We start from the raw sequence: 12,108 nt of genomic DNA, 5'->3' as shown, positions 1-12,108 counted from the left end.
TGCACTGGCCATGCTCTGGGATGCAGGCCTCCCTGCACTGGGCATGCTCTGGGATACAGGCCTCCCTGCACTGGCCATGCTCTGGGATACAGGCCTCCCTGCACTGGCCATGCTCTGGGATACAGGCCCCTCACACTAGCCACGCTCTGGGATAGAGGCCCCCGCACTGGCCACGCTCTGGGATACAACCTCCCGGCACTGGCCGCACTCTGGGATACAGGCCACTCACACTGGCCACACTCTGGGATACAGGCCCCTCACACTGGTCATGCTCTGGGATACAGACCCCTCATACTGGCCACACTCTGGGATACAGGCCCCTCACACTGGCCACGCTCTGGGATACAGGCCCCCTGCACTAACCACGCTCTGGGATACAGGCCCCTCACACTGGCCATGCTCTGGGATACAGGCCCCTTGCACTGGCCATGCACTGGGATACAGGCCCCTCACACTGGCCATGCTCTGGGATACAGGCCCCTCACACTGGCCACACTCTGGGATACAGGCCCCCTGCACTAGCCACGCTGTGGGATACAGGCCCCCTGCACTGGCCACGCTCTGGGATACAGGCCCATCACACTGGCCACGCACTGGTATACAGGCCCCTCGCACTGGCCATGCTCTGGGATACAGGCCCCCTGCCCTGGCCACGCTCTGGGATACAGGCCACCTGCACTGGCCACGCTCAGGGATACAGGCCCCTGCACTGGCCACACTCTGGGATACAGGCCCCCTGCACTGGCCACACTCTGGGATACAGTCCCCTCGCACTGGCCATGGTCTGGGATACAGGCACCCTTCACTGGCCACGCTCTGGGATACAGGCTCCTCGCACTGGCCATGCTCTGGGATACAGGCCCCTTGCACTGGCCACGCTCTGGGATACAGGCCCCTTGCACTGGCCACGCTCTGGGATACAGGCACCCTGCACTGGCCACGCTCTGGGATACAGGCCCCTCGCACTGGCCATGCTCTGTGATACAGACCCCTCACACTGGCCATGCTCTGGGATACAGGCCCCCTGCACTGGCCACGCTCTGGGTTACAGGCCTCCCTGCACTGTCCACACTCTGGGATACAGCCCCTTGCACTGGCCATGCTCTAGATTAGAGGCCCCCTGAACTGGCCACGCTCTGGGATACTGTCCCCTCGCACGGCCATGCTCTGGGATACAGGCACCCTGCACTGGCAATGCTCTGGGATGCAGGCCCCTCGCACTGGCCACGCTCTGGGATACAGGCCCCTTGCACTGGCCACGCTCTGGGATACAGGCCTCTTGCACTGGCCACGCTCTGGGATACAGGCCCCTTGCACTGGCCACGCTCTGGGATACAGGCCCCTCACACTGGCCGTGCTCTGGGATTCAGACCCCCTGCACTGGCCACGCTCTAGGATACAGGCCCCCTGCACCGGCCACGCTCTGGGATACAGGCCCCCTGCACTGGCCATGCTCTGTGATACAGGCCCCCTGCACTGGCCACGTGCTGGGATACAGGCCCCCTAGCGCTGGCCACACTCTGGGTTACAGGCCCCCTGCACTGGCCACGCGCTGGGATACAGGCCCCTCGCACTGGCCACGCTCTGGGATACAGGACCCCTGCACTGGCCATGCTCTGGGATACAGGTCCCCTGCACTGGCCACGCTCTGCGATACAGGCCCCTCGCACTGGCCATGCTCTGGAATACAGGCCTCTCACACTGGCCACGCTCTGGGATACTGGCCCCCTGCACTGGCCACGCTCTGGGATACAGACCTCCCTGCACTGGCCACACTCTGGGATACAGGCCCCTCACACTGGCCACACTCTGGGATACAGGCCCCTCACACTGGCCACGCTCTGGGATACAGGCCGCCTGCACTAGCCACGCTCTGGGATACAGACCCCTCACACTGGCCACACTCTGGGATACAGGCCCCTCGCACTGGCCATGCTCTGGGATACAGGCCCCTCACACTGGCCATGCTCTGGGATACAGGCCCCTCACACTGGCCACGCTCTGGGATACAGGCCCCCTGCACTAGCCACGCTCTGGGATACAGGCCCCTCACACTAGCCACGCTCTGGGATACAGGCCCCCTGCACTGGCCATGCTCTACTATACAGGCCCCTCACACTAGCCACGCTCTGGGATACAGGCCTCCTGCACTGGCCACACTCTGGGAATCAGGCCCCCTGCACTGGCCACGCTCTGGGATACAGGCCCATCACACTGGCCATGCTCTGGGATACAGGCCCCTCGCACTGGCCACGCTCTGCGATACAGGCCCCTCGCACTGGCCACGCTCTGGGATACAGACCCCCTGCACTGGCCACGCTCTGGGATACAGGCCCCCTGCACTGGCCACGCTCTGAGATACAGGCCCCCTGCACTGGCCACGCTCTGGGATACAGGCCCCATGTACTGGCCACGCGCTGGGATACAGTGCCCTCGCACTGGCCGCGCTCTGGGATACATGCCCCCTGCACTGGCCACGCTCTGGGATACAGGCCCCTCGCACTGGCCACACTCTGGGATACAGGCCCCCTGCACTGGCCATGCTCTGGGATACAGGACCCCTGCACTGGCCACGCTCTGGGATACAGGCCCCCTGCACTAGCCATGCTCTGGGATACAGGCCCCCTGCACTAGCCATGCTCTGGGATACAGGCCCCGCACACTAGCTACGCTCTGGGATACAGGACCCCTGCACTGGCCATGCACTGGGATACAGGCCCCTCACACTAGCCACGCTCTGGGATACAAGCCCCCTGCACTGGCCATGCTCTGGGATACAGGCCCCTGCACTGGCCACGCTCTGGGATACAGGCCCTTCACACTGGCCAGGCTCTGGGATACAGGCCCCTCACACTGGCCACGCTCTGGGATACAGGCCCCTTGCACTGGCCACGCTCTGGGATACAGGCCCCTCACACTAGCCACGCTCTGGGATACAGGCCCCCTGCACTGGCCATGCTCTGCTATACAGGCCCCTCACACTAGCCACGCTCTGGGATACAGGCCCCCAGCACTGGCCACGCTCTGGGATACAGGCCCCTCACACTGGCCATGCTCTGGGATACAGGCCCCTCACACTGGCCACGCTCTGGAATACAGGCCCCCTGCACTGGCCACGCTCTGGGATACAGGCCCCCTGCACTGGCCACGCTCTGGGATACAGGCCCCCTGCACTGGCCACGCTCTGGGATACAGGCCCCCTGCACTGCCCTCGTGCTGGGTTACAAGCCCCCTGCACTGGCCACACTCTGGGATACAGGCCCCCTTCACTGGCCACGCGCTGGAATACAGGCCCCTCGCACTGGCCACGCTCTGGGATATAGGCCCCCTGCACTGGCCACGCTTTGGGATACATGCCCCTCGCACTGGCCACACTCTGGGATACAGGCCCCCTGCACTGGCCACGCTCTGGGATACAGGACCCCAGCACTGGCCACGCTCTGGGATACAGGCCCCCTGCACTAGCCATGCTCTGGGATACAGGCCCCCTGCACTGGCCATGCTCTGGGGTACAAGCCCCCTGCACTGGCCATGCTCTGGGATACAGGCCCCTCACACTAGCCACACTCTGGGATACAGGCCCCCTGCACTGGCCACGCTCTGGGATACAGGCCCTGTGCACTGGCCACGCTCTGGGATACAGGCCCCCTGCACTGGCCACGCTCTGGGATACAGGCCCCTCGCACCGGCCACGCTCTGGGATACAGGCCCCCTGCACTGGCCACACTCTGGGACACAGGCCCCCTGCACTAGCCATGCTCTGGGATACAGGCCCCCTGCACTGGCCACGCTCTGGGTTACAGACCCCCTGCACTGGCCACGCTCTGGGATACAGGCCCCTCACACTGGCCACGCTCTGGAATACAGGCCCCTCACACTGGCCACGCTCTGGGATACAGGCCCCTTGCACTGGCCACGCTCTGGGATACAGGCCTCTCACACTGGCCACGCTCTGGGATACAGGCCCCCTGCACTGGCCACGCTCTGGGTTACAGACCCCCTGCACTGGCCACGCTCTGGGATACAGGCCCCTCACACTGGCCACGCTCTGGGATACAGGCCCCTTGCACTGGCCACGCTCTGGGATACAGGCCTCTCACACTAGCCACGCTCTGGGATACAGGCCCCCTGCAGTGGCCATGCTCTGGGATACAGGCCCCCTGCACTGGCCACACTCTGGGATACAGGCCCCTCACACTGGCCATGCTCTGGGATACAGGCCCCTCGCACTGGCCACACTCTGGGATACAGGCTCCTCGCACTGGCCTCGCTCTGGGATACAGGCCCCCTGCACTGGCCATGCTCTGGGATACAGGCCCCCTGCACTGGCCACGCTCTGGGATACAGGCCCCCTGCACTGGCCACGCTCTGGGATACAGGCCCCCTGCACTGGCCATGCTCTGGGATACAGGCCCCCTGCACTGGCCATGCTCTGGGATACAGGCCCCCTGCACTGGCCACGCTCTGGGATACAGGCCCCCTGCACTGGCCACGCTCTGAGATACAGGCCCCCTGCACTGGCCACGCTCTGGGATACAGGCCCCCTGCACTGGCCATGCTCTGAGATTCAGGCCCCCTGCACTGGCCATGCTCTGGGATACAGGCCCCTCACACTAGCCACGCTCTGGGATACAGGCCCCCTGCACTGGCCATGCTCTGAGATTCAGGCCCCCTGTACTGGCCATGCTCTGGGATACAGGCCCGCTGCACTTGCCACGCTCTGGGATACAGGCCTCTCACACTGGCCACGCTCTCGGATACAGGCCCCCTGCACTTGCCACGCTCTGGGATACAGGCCCGCTGCACTTGCCACGCTCTGGGATACAGGCCTCCCTGCACTGGCCATGCTCTGGGATACAGGCCTCCCTGAACTGGCCACGCTCTGGGATACAGGCCTCGCTGAACTGGCCATGCTCTGGGATACAGGCCCCCTGCACTGGCCACACTCTGGGATACTGGCCCCCTGCACTGGCCACACTCTGGGATACAGGCCCCCTGCACTGGCCATGCTCTGGGATACAGGACCCCTACACTGGCCACGCTCTGGGATACAGGCCCTCTGCACTAGCCATACTCTGGGATACAGGCCCCTCACACTAGCCACGCTCTGGGATACAGGCCCCCTGCACTGGCCATGCTCTGGGATACAGGCCCCTCACACTAGCCACGCTCTGGGATAAAGGCCCCCTGCACTGGCCACACTCTGGGATACAGGCCCCCTGCACTGGCCACGCTCTGGTATACAGGCCCCTCGCACTGGCCACGCTCTGGGATACGGGCCCCCTGCACTGGCCACGCTTTGGGATACAGGCCCCCTGCACGGGCCACCCTCTGGGACACAGGCCCCTTGCACTGGCCACGCTCTGGGATACAGGCCCCCTGCACTTGCCACGCTCTGGGATACAGGCCCCCTGCACTGGCCACGCTCTGGGATACAGGCCCGCTGCAGTGGCCACGCTCTGGGATACAGGCCTCCCTGCACTGGCCATGCTCTGCGATACAGGCCTCCCTGAACTGGCCATGCTCTGGGATACAGGCCCCCTGCACTGGCCACGCTCTGGGATACAGGCCCCCTGCACTGGCCACGCTCTGGTATACAGGCTCCTCGCACTGGCCACGCTCTGGGATACAGGCCCCCTGCACTTGCCACGCTCTGGGATACAGGCCCCCTGCACTGGCCACGCTCTGGGATACAGGCCCGCTGCACTGGCCACGCTCTGGGATACAGGCCTCCCTGCACTGGCCATGCTCTGGGATACAGGCCTCCCTGAACTGGCCATGCTCTGGGATACAGGCCCCCTGCACTGGCCACGCTCTGGGATACAGGCCCCCTGCACTGGCCACGCTCTGGTATACAGGCCCCTCGCACTGGCCATGCTCTGGGATATGGGCCCCCTGCACTGGCCACGCTTTGGGATACAGGCCCCATGCACTGGCCATGCTCTGGGATACAGGCCCCCTGCACTGGCCACGCTCTGGGATACAGGCCCCCTGCACTGGCCACGCTCTGGGATACAGGCCCCCTGCACTGGCCACGCTCTGAGATACAGGCCCCCTGCACTGGCCACGCTCTGGGATACAGGACCCCTGCACTGGCCACGCTCTGGGATACAGGCCCCCTGCACTAGCCATGCTCTGGGATACAGGCCCCTCACACTAGCCACGCTCTGGGATACAGGCCCCCTGCACTGGCCATGCTCTGGGATACAGGCCCCTCACACTAGCCACGCTCTGGGATACAGGCCCCCTGCACTGGCCATGCTCTGAGATACAGGCCCCCTGCACTGGCCATGCTCTGGGATACAGGCCCCTCACACTAGCCACGCTCTGGGATACAGGCCCCCTGCACTGGCCATGCTCTGGGATACAGGCCCCTCACACTAGCCACGCTCTGGGATACAGGCCCCCTGCACTGGCCATGCTCTGAGATACAGGCCCCCTGCACTGGCCATGCTCTGGGATACAGGCCCCTCGCACTGGCCACGCTCTGGGATACAGGCCCCTCGCACTGGCCACGCTCTGGGATACAGGCCCCCTGCACTGGCCATGCTCTGGGATACAGGCCCTGTGCACTGGCCACGCTCTGGGATACAGGCCCCCTGCACTGGCCACGCTCTGGGATACAGGCCCCTCGCACTGGCCACGCTCTGGGATACAGGCCCCCTGCACTGGCCACGCTTTGGGATACAGGCCCCCTGCAGTGGCCACGCTCTGGGATACAGGCCCCTTGCACTGGCCATGCTCTCGGATACAGGCCCCCTGCACTTGCCATGCTCTGGGATACAGGCCCGCTGCACTCGCCACGCTCTGGGATACAGGCCTCCCTGAACTGGCCATGCTCTGGGATACAGGCCTCCCTGAACTGGCCATGCTCTGGGATACAGGCCCCCTGCACTGGCCACACTCTGGGATACAGGCCCCCTGCACTGGCCACACTCTGGGATACAGGCCCCCTGCACTGGCCATGCTCTGGGATACAGGACCCCTGCACTGGCCACGCTCTGGGATACAGGCCCTCTGCACTAGCCATGCTCTGGGATACAGGCCCCTCACACTAGCCACGCTCTGGGATACAGGCCCCCTGCACTGGCCTTGCTCTGGGATACAGGCCCCTCACACTAGCCACGCTCTGGGATACAGGCCCCCTGCACTGGCCACGCTCTGGGATACAGGCCCCCTGCACTGGCCACGCTCTGGTATACAGGCCCCTCGCACTGGCCACGCTCTGGGATACGGGCCCCCTGCACTGGCCACGCTTTGGGATACAGGCCCCCTGCACTGGCCACGCTCTGGGATACGGGCCCCCTGCACTGGCCACGCTTTGGGATACAGGCCCCCTGCACTGGCCACGCTCTGGGATACAGGCCCCTTGCACTGGCCACGCTCTGGGATACAGGCCCCCTGCACTTGCCACGCTCTGGGATACAGGCCCCCTGCACTGGCCACGCTCTGGGATACAGGCCTCCCTGCACTGGCCATGCTCTGGGATACAGGCCTCCCTGAACTGGCCATGCTCTGGGATACAGGCCTCCCTGCACTGGCCATGCTCTGGGATACAGGCCCCCTGCACTGAGGAAAGGGGGAATGCGGAGGTTATGCCTATTGTCGGGCGGGAAGGCCTGTGCTGGAAGGCCACAGCAGGGGAGCGGTGAGGAAGGAGAAACCACTGTTGGGAGGTGGGGGAGACGCGGAGATCACAGGGAGGGAGGCCGATTGCGGCAGGTCAGCTTGGGGCGGGGAAGCATTCCTGCCCCTGCTGGCCCACAAGCAGTGCTGGATTCACTTCCCTGCTGGGTCCGGCCTTTCTCTCCTTCCTTTAGCTGCTGGGTTTCCTGAGCCCTGGGAAACCTAGCCCGCAGCCATTAAATCCCCACGGCTGCGAATATGTGAGACACGCAGCCTCATTAACGCACTAACATGACGGAGCCGCCTCTCGAGAGCAGGACACTCGCCCGCCCTAAACCAACCCCGGTTAAACTGGAAGCAGGCGCGTTGGCGGCAGGTTGGGGACGGGTTTCCCCATTTTCATGCATTTAAACCCCCCCCCACTTCCCGCCCTGGGGAGTTAAATTCCCTCTCCCCCATGTCTCTGCAGAAATTGCCCATACAGGAAGAGGAAGTGAATCAATGGAGGGACATGTGACCCCCTCACCCCTTCCGTGATTGGCTCTCATGGGTCTGTTTCCTGTGTAGTCCCTGCCCCTATTGCTGATGGTTCTTCGCTATCTCCTCGCAGGTTCCGCAGTGTGACCAAGCAGTTCTTCAGGAAGGCTGATGGGGTGATCGTGATGTACGACATTACGTCCTCGAGCACTTTCATTGAGGTGCGCTACTGGCTGACCTGTGTCAAGGTAAGGAGTACTCCCCTTCAAGGGCTTTAGTACTAAGGATGCTTTGGAACAGAACTCTCAGAGCCCAGGGCAGCACCTTGATCTTGGTACGAGGGTCCTGAAGACACATTGGGGCAGACATGTCCTCCACTGGTCACTGATGTCAGTCAGAATGTTGAGCTGACTTTTGTTACCAGAGTTTATCGGGTGTGCAAGGCTCTTTTGAGCTTACACTCGGGGCCATTATGGGCCTGACCCAATATGTGCCAGCCTTGAGTCTTGTCCCTGCGCCAGTCTGGATCAGCCTCAGGCCGTGGCTGGGAAGCGAGAAGGACGCAGAACTTGTGGCAAGGGGCAGAAGATGATGGCTTTGATCTTCCCAATGTTGAGCTGGAAGAAATTGTGGGTCCTCGACAACTGGATGCCTGACAGCTCACAGGCAGCGGAGGGATCGAGGGGATGGCGGAGAGGCAGCTCACAGGCAGCGGAGGGATCGAGGGGATGGCGGAGAGGCAGCTCACAGGCAGTGGAGGGATCGAGGGGGGTGGTGGAGAGGCAGCTCACAGGCAGTGGAGGGATCGAGAGGGGTGGTGGAGAGGCAGCTCACAGGCAACGGAGGGATCGAGGGGATGGCGGAGAGGCAGCTCACAGGCAGTGGAGGGATCGAGGGGGGTGGTGGAGAGGCAGCTCACAGGCAACGGAGGGATCGAGGGGATGGCGGAGAGGCAGCTCACAGGCAGTGGAGGGATCGAGGGGGTGGTGGAGAGGCAGCTCACAGGCAACGGAAGGATCGAGGGGGTGGCGGAGAGGCAGCTCACAGGCAGTGGAGGGATCGAGATGGGTGGTGGAGAGGCAGCTCACAGGCAGTGGAGGGATCGAGAGGGGTGGTGGAGAGGCAGCTCACAGGCAACGGAGGGATCGAGGGGATGGCGGAGAGGCAGCTCACAGGCAGTGGAGGGATCGAGGGGGTGGTGGAGAGGCAGCTCACAGGCAACGGAAGGATCGAGGGGGTGGCGGAGAGGCAGCTCACAGGCAGTGGAGGGATCGAGATGGGTGGTGGAGAGGCAGCTCACAGGCAGTGGAGGGATCGAGGGGGGTGGTGGAGAGGCAGCTCACAGGCAGTGGAGGGATCGAGGGGGTGGTGGAGAGGCAGCTCACAGGCAACGGAAGGATCGAGGGGGTGGCGGAGAGGCAGCTCACAGGCAGTGGAGGGATCGAGAGGGGTGGCGGAGAGGCAGCTCACAGGCAGTGGAGGGATCGAGGGGGTGGTGGAGAGGCAGCTCACAGGCAACGGAAGGATCGAGGGGGTGGCGGAGAGGCAGCTCACAGGCAGTGGAGGGATCGAGGGGGTGGTGGAGAGGCAGCTCACAGGCAGTGGAGGGATCGAGAGGGGTGGTGGAGAGGCAGCTCACAGGCAGCGGAGGGATTGAGGGGGTGGCGGAGAGGCAGCTCACAGGCAGTGGAGGGATTGAGAGGGGGTGGTGGAGAGGCAGCTCACAGGCAGTGGAGGGATTGAGAGGGGGGTGGTGGAGAGGCAGTGGAGGGATCGAGAGGGGTGGCGGAGAGGCAGCTCACAGGCAGTGGAGGGATCGAGGGGGTGGTGGAGAGGCAGCTCACAGGCAGTGGAGGGATCGAGGGGATGGCAGAGAGGCAGCTCACAGGCAGTGGAGGGATCGAGGGGGTGGTGGAGAGGCAGCTCACAGGCAGCGGAGGGATCGAGGGGGGTGGCGGAGAGGCAGCTCACAGGCAGTGGAGGGATCGAGGGGGTGGTGGAGAGGCAGCTCACAGGCAGTGGAGGGATCGAGGGGGTGGTGGAGAGGCAGCTCACAGGCAGTGGAGGGATCGAGGGGGGTGGCGGAGAGGCAGCTCACAGGCAGTGGAGGGATCGAGGGGGTGGTGGAGAGGCAGCTCACAGGCAGTGGAGGGATCGAGGGGGTGGTGGAGAGGCAGCTCACAGGCAGTGGAGGGATCGAGAGGGGTGGCGGAGAGGCAGCTCACAGGCAGTGGAGGGATTGAGAGGGGTGGTGGAGAGGCAGCTCATAGGCAGTGGAGGGATCGAGGGGGGTGGTGGAGAGGCAGCACTGCGTGTCATCAGCACATTCCTGTAACTTCAACTAAAAACAGACAATGTGGTTGACGTGGTGTACATGGATTTCCAAAAGGCGTTTGATAAAGTGCCACATAATAAGCTTGCCGGCAAAGTTGAAGCCCATGGAATAAAAGGGACAGTGGCAGCACCTCATCAAAAAACTCAATCAAGTTAGTTCAACATGATTTGCCTTTGATAAATCCGTGCTGGCTTTCCTTAATTAATCCACATTTGTTCAAGTGACTGTTAATTTTGTCCCTGATTATCGTTTCTAAAAGCTTCCCCACCACTGAGGTTAAACTGACGGGCCTGTAGTTGCTGGGTTTATCCTTACACCCTTCTTTGAACAAGGGTGTAACATTTGCAATTCTCCAGTCCTCTGGCACCAGCCCTGTTTCTAAGGAGGATTGGAAGATTAGGGCCAGTACCTCCGCAATTTCTATCTTTACTTCCCTCAGCATCCTAGGATGCATCCCATCTGCTCCTGGTGACTTATCTACTTTAAGTATAGCCAGCCTTTCTAGTACCTCCTCTTTATCAATTTTTATCCTATCCAGTATCTCAACTACCTCCCTTTTCACTATGACTTTGGCAGCATCTTCTTCCTTGGTGAAGACAGAAGTACTCGTTTAGTACCTCAGCCATACCGTCTGCCTCCATGCCTGGGTCTCCATTTTGGTCCATAATCGGCCCCACCCCCCCTCTTACTACCCGTTTATTATTTATATGCCTACAGAAGACTTTTGGATTCCCTTTCATGTTGGCTGCCAATCTTTTCTCAGACTCTCGCTTTGCCCCTCTTATTTTCTTTTTCACTTCCCCTCTGAACTTTCTATATTCAGCCTGATTCTCACTTGTATTCTCAACCTGACATCTGTCATACGCGCTCTTTTTCTGCTTCATCTTACTCTCCATCTCTTTCATCATCCAGGGAGCTATGACTTTAGTTGCCCTACCTTTCCCTCTCATGGGAATGTATCTCGACTGTACCCGAACCATCTCCTCTTTAAAGCCAGCCCATTGTTCCATTACAGTTTTGCCTGCCAATCTTTGATTCCAATTTACCCAGGCCAGATCCATTCTCAACCCACTGAAATTTGCCAACCTCCAATTAAGTATTTTTACTCTAAATTGCTCCTTGTCCTTTTCCATAGCTAATATAAACCTTATACTATGATCACTGTTGCCTAAATGTTCCCCTACTGACACTTGCTCTACTTGACCCACCTCATTCCCCAGAACCAGATCCAGCAATGCCTCCTTCCTCGTTGGGCCAGAAACATACTGATCAAGAAAGTTCCCCTGAACACATTTCAGAAATTCTTCCCCTTCTCTGCTCTTTACACTATTATTATCCCAGACTATATTAGGATAATTGAAGTCCCCCATTATCACTACTCTATAGTTCTTGCATCTCTCTGTAATTTCCCTGCAAATTTGCTCCTCTATATCCTTCCCACTATTTGGTGGTCTATAGAATACACCTGGTAGTGTAATGGCACCTCTATTGTTTCTTAACTCTAACCAAGTAGATTCTGTCCTTGACCACTCCAGGACATCCTCCCTCTCCAGCACTGTAACATTCTCCTTAACCAATACTGCCACCCCACCTCCTTTCTTTCCTTCCCCATTTTTCCTAAACATATATCCAGGAATGTTTAATACCCAATCCTGCCCTTTTTTGAGCCA

General features: G+C 61.2%; 1 protein-coding gene across 1 annotated transcript in view; it reads left to right on the top strand.

Annotated features, from left to right (window-relative positions):
* Positions 1 to 8,759, top strand: part of LOC147105410 (uncharacterized) — a gene marked incomplete at its 5' end in the record, with an annotated part of 278,987 nt that extends 270,228 nt beyond the window's left edge. Inside the window, 2 exons of the mRNA XM_086011725.1 lie at positions 8,237 to 8,351; positions 8,625 to 8,759. Of these exons, the coding sequence (XP_085867851.1) occupies positions 8,237 to 8,351; positions 8,625 to 8,759 (250 nt within the window). The remainder of the gene's footprint in view (positions 1 to 8,236; positions 8,352 to 8,624) is intronic.
* Between the last annotated feature and the right edge of the window lie 3,349 nt (positions 8,760 to 12,108).

Source organism: Somniosus microcephalus, chromosome 18 (assembly GCF_052327205.1).
Source record: "Somniosus microcephalus isolate GS21.2 chromosome 18, FLI_Smic_1.0, whole genome shotgun sequence".
NCBI lineage: Eukaryota > Metazoa > Chordata > Chondrichthyes > Squaliformes > Somniosidae > Somniosus > Somniosus microcephalus.
The sequence above is the reverse complement of the archived record's forward strand: the minus strand, read 5'-3'. Positions and strand labels throughout refer to the sequence as shown.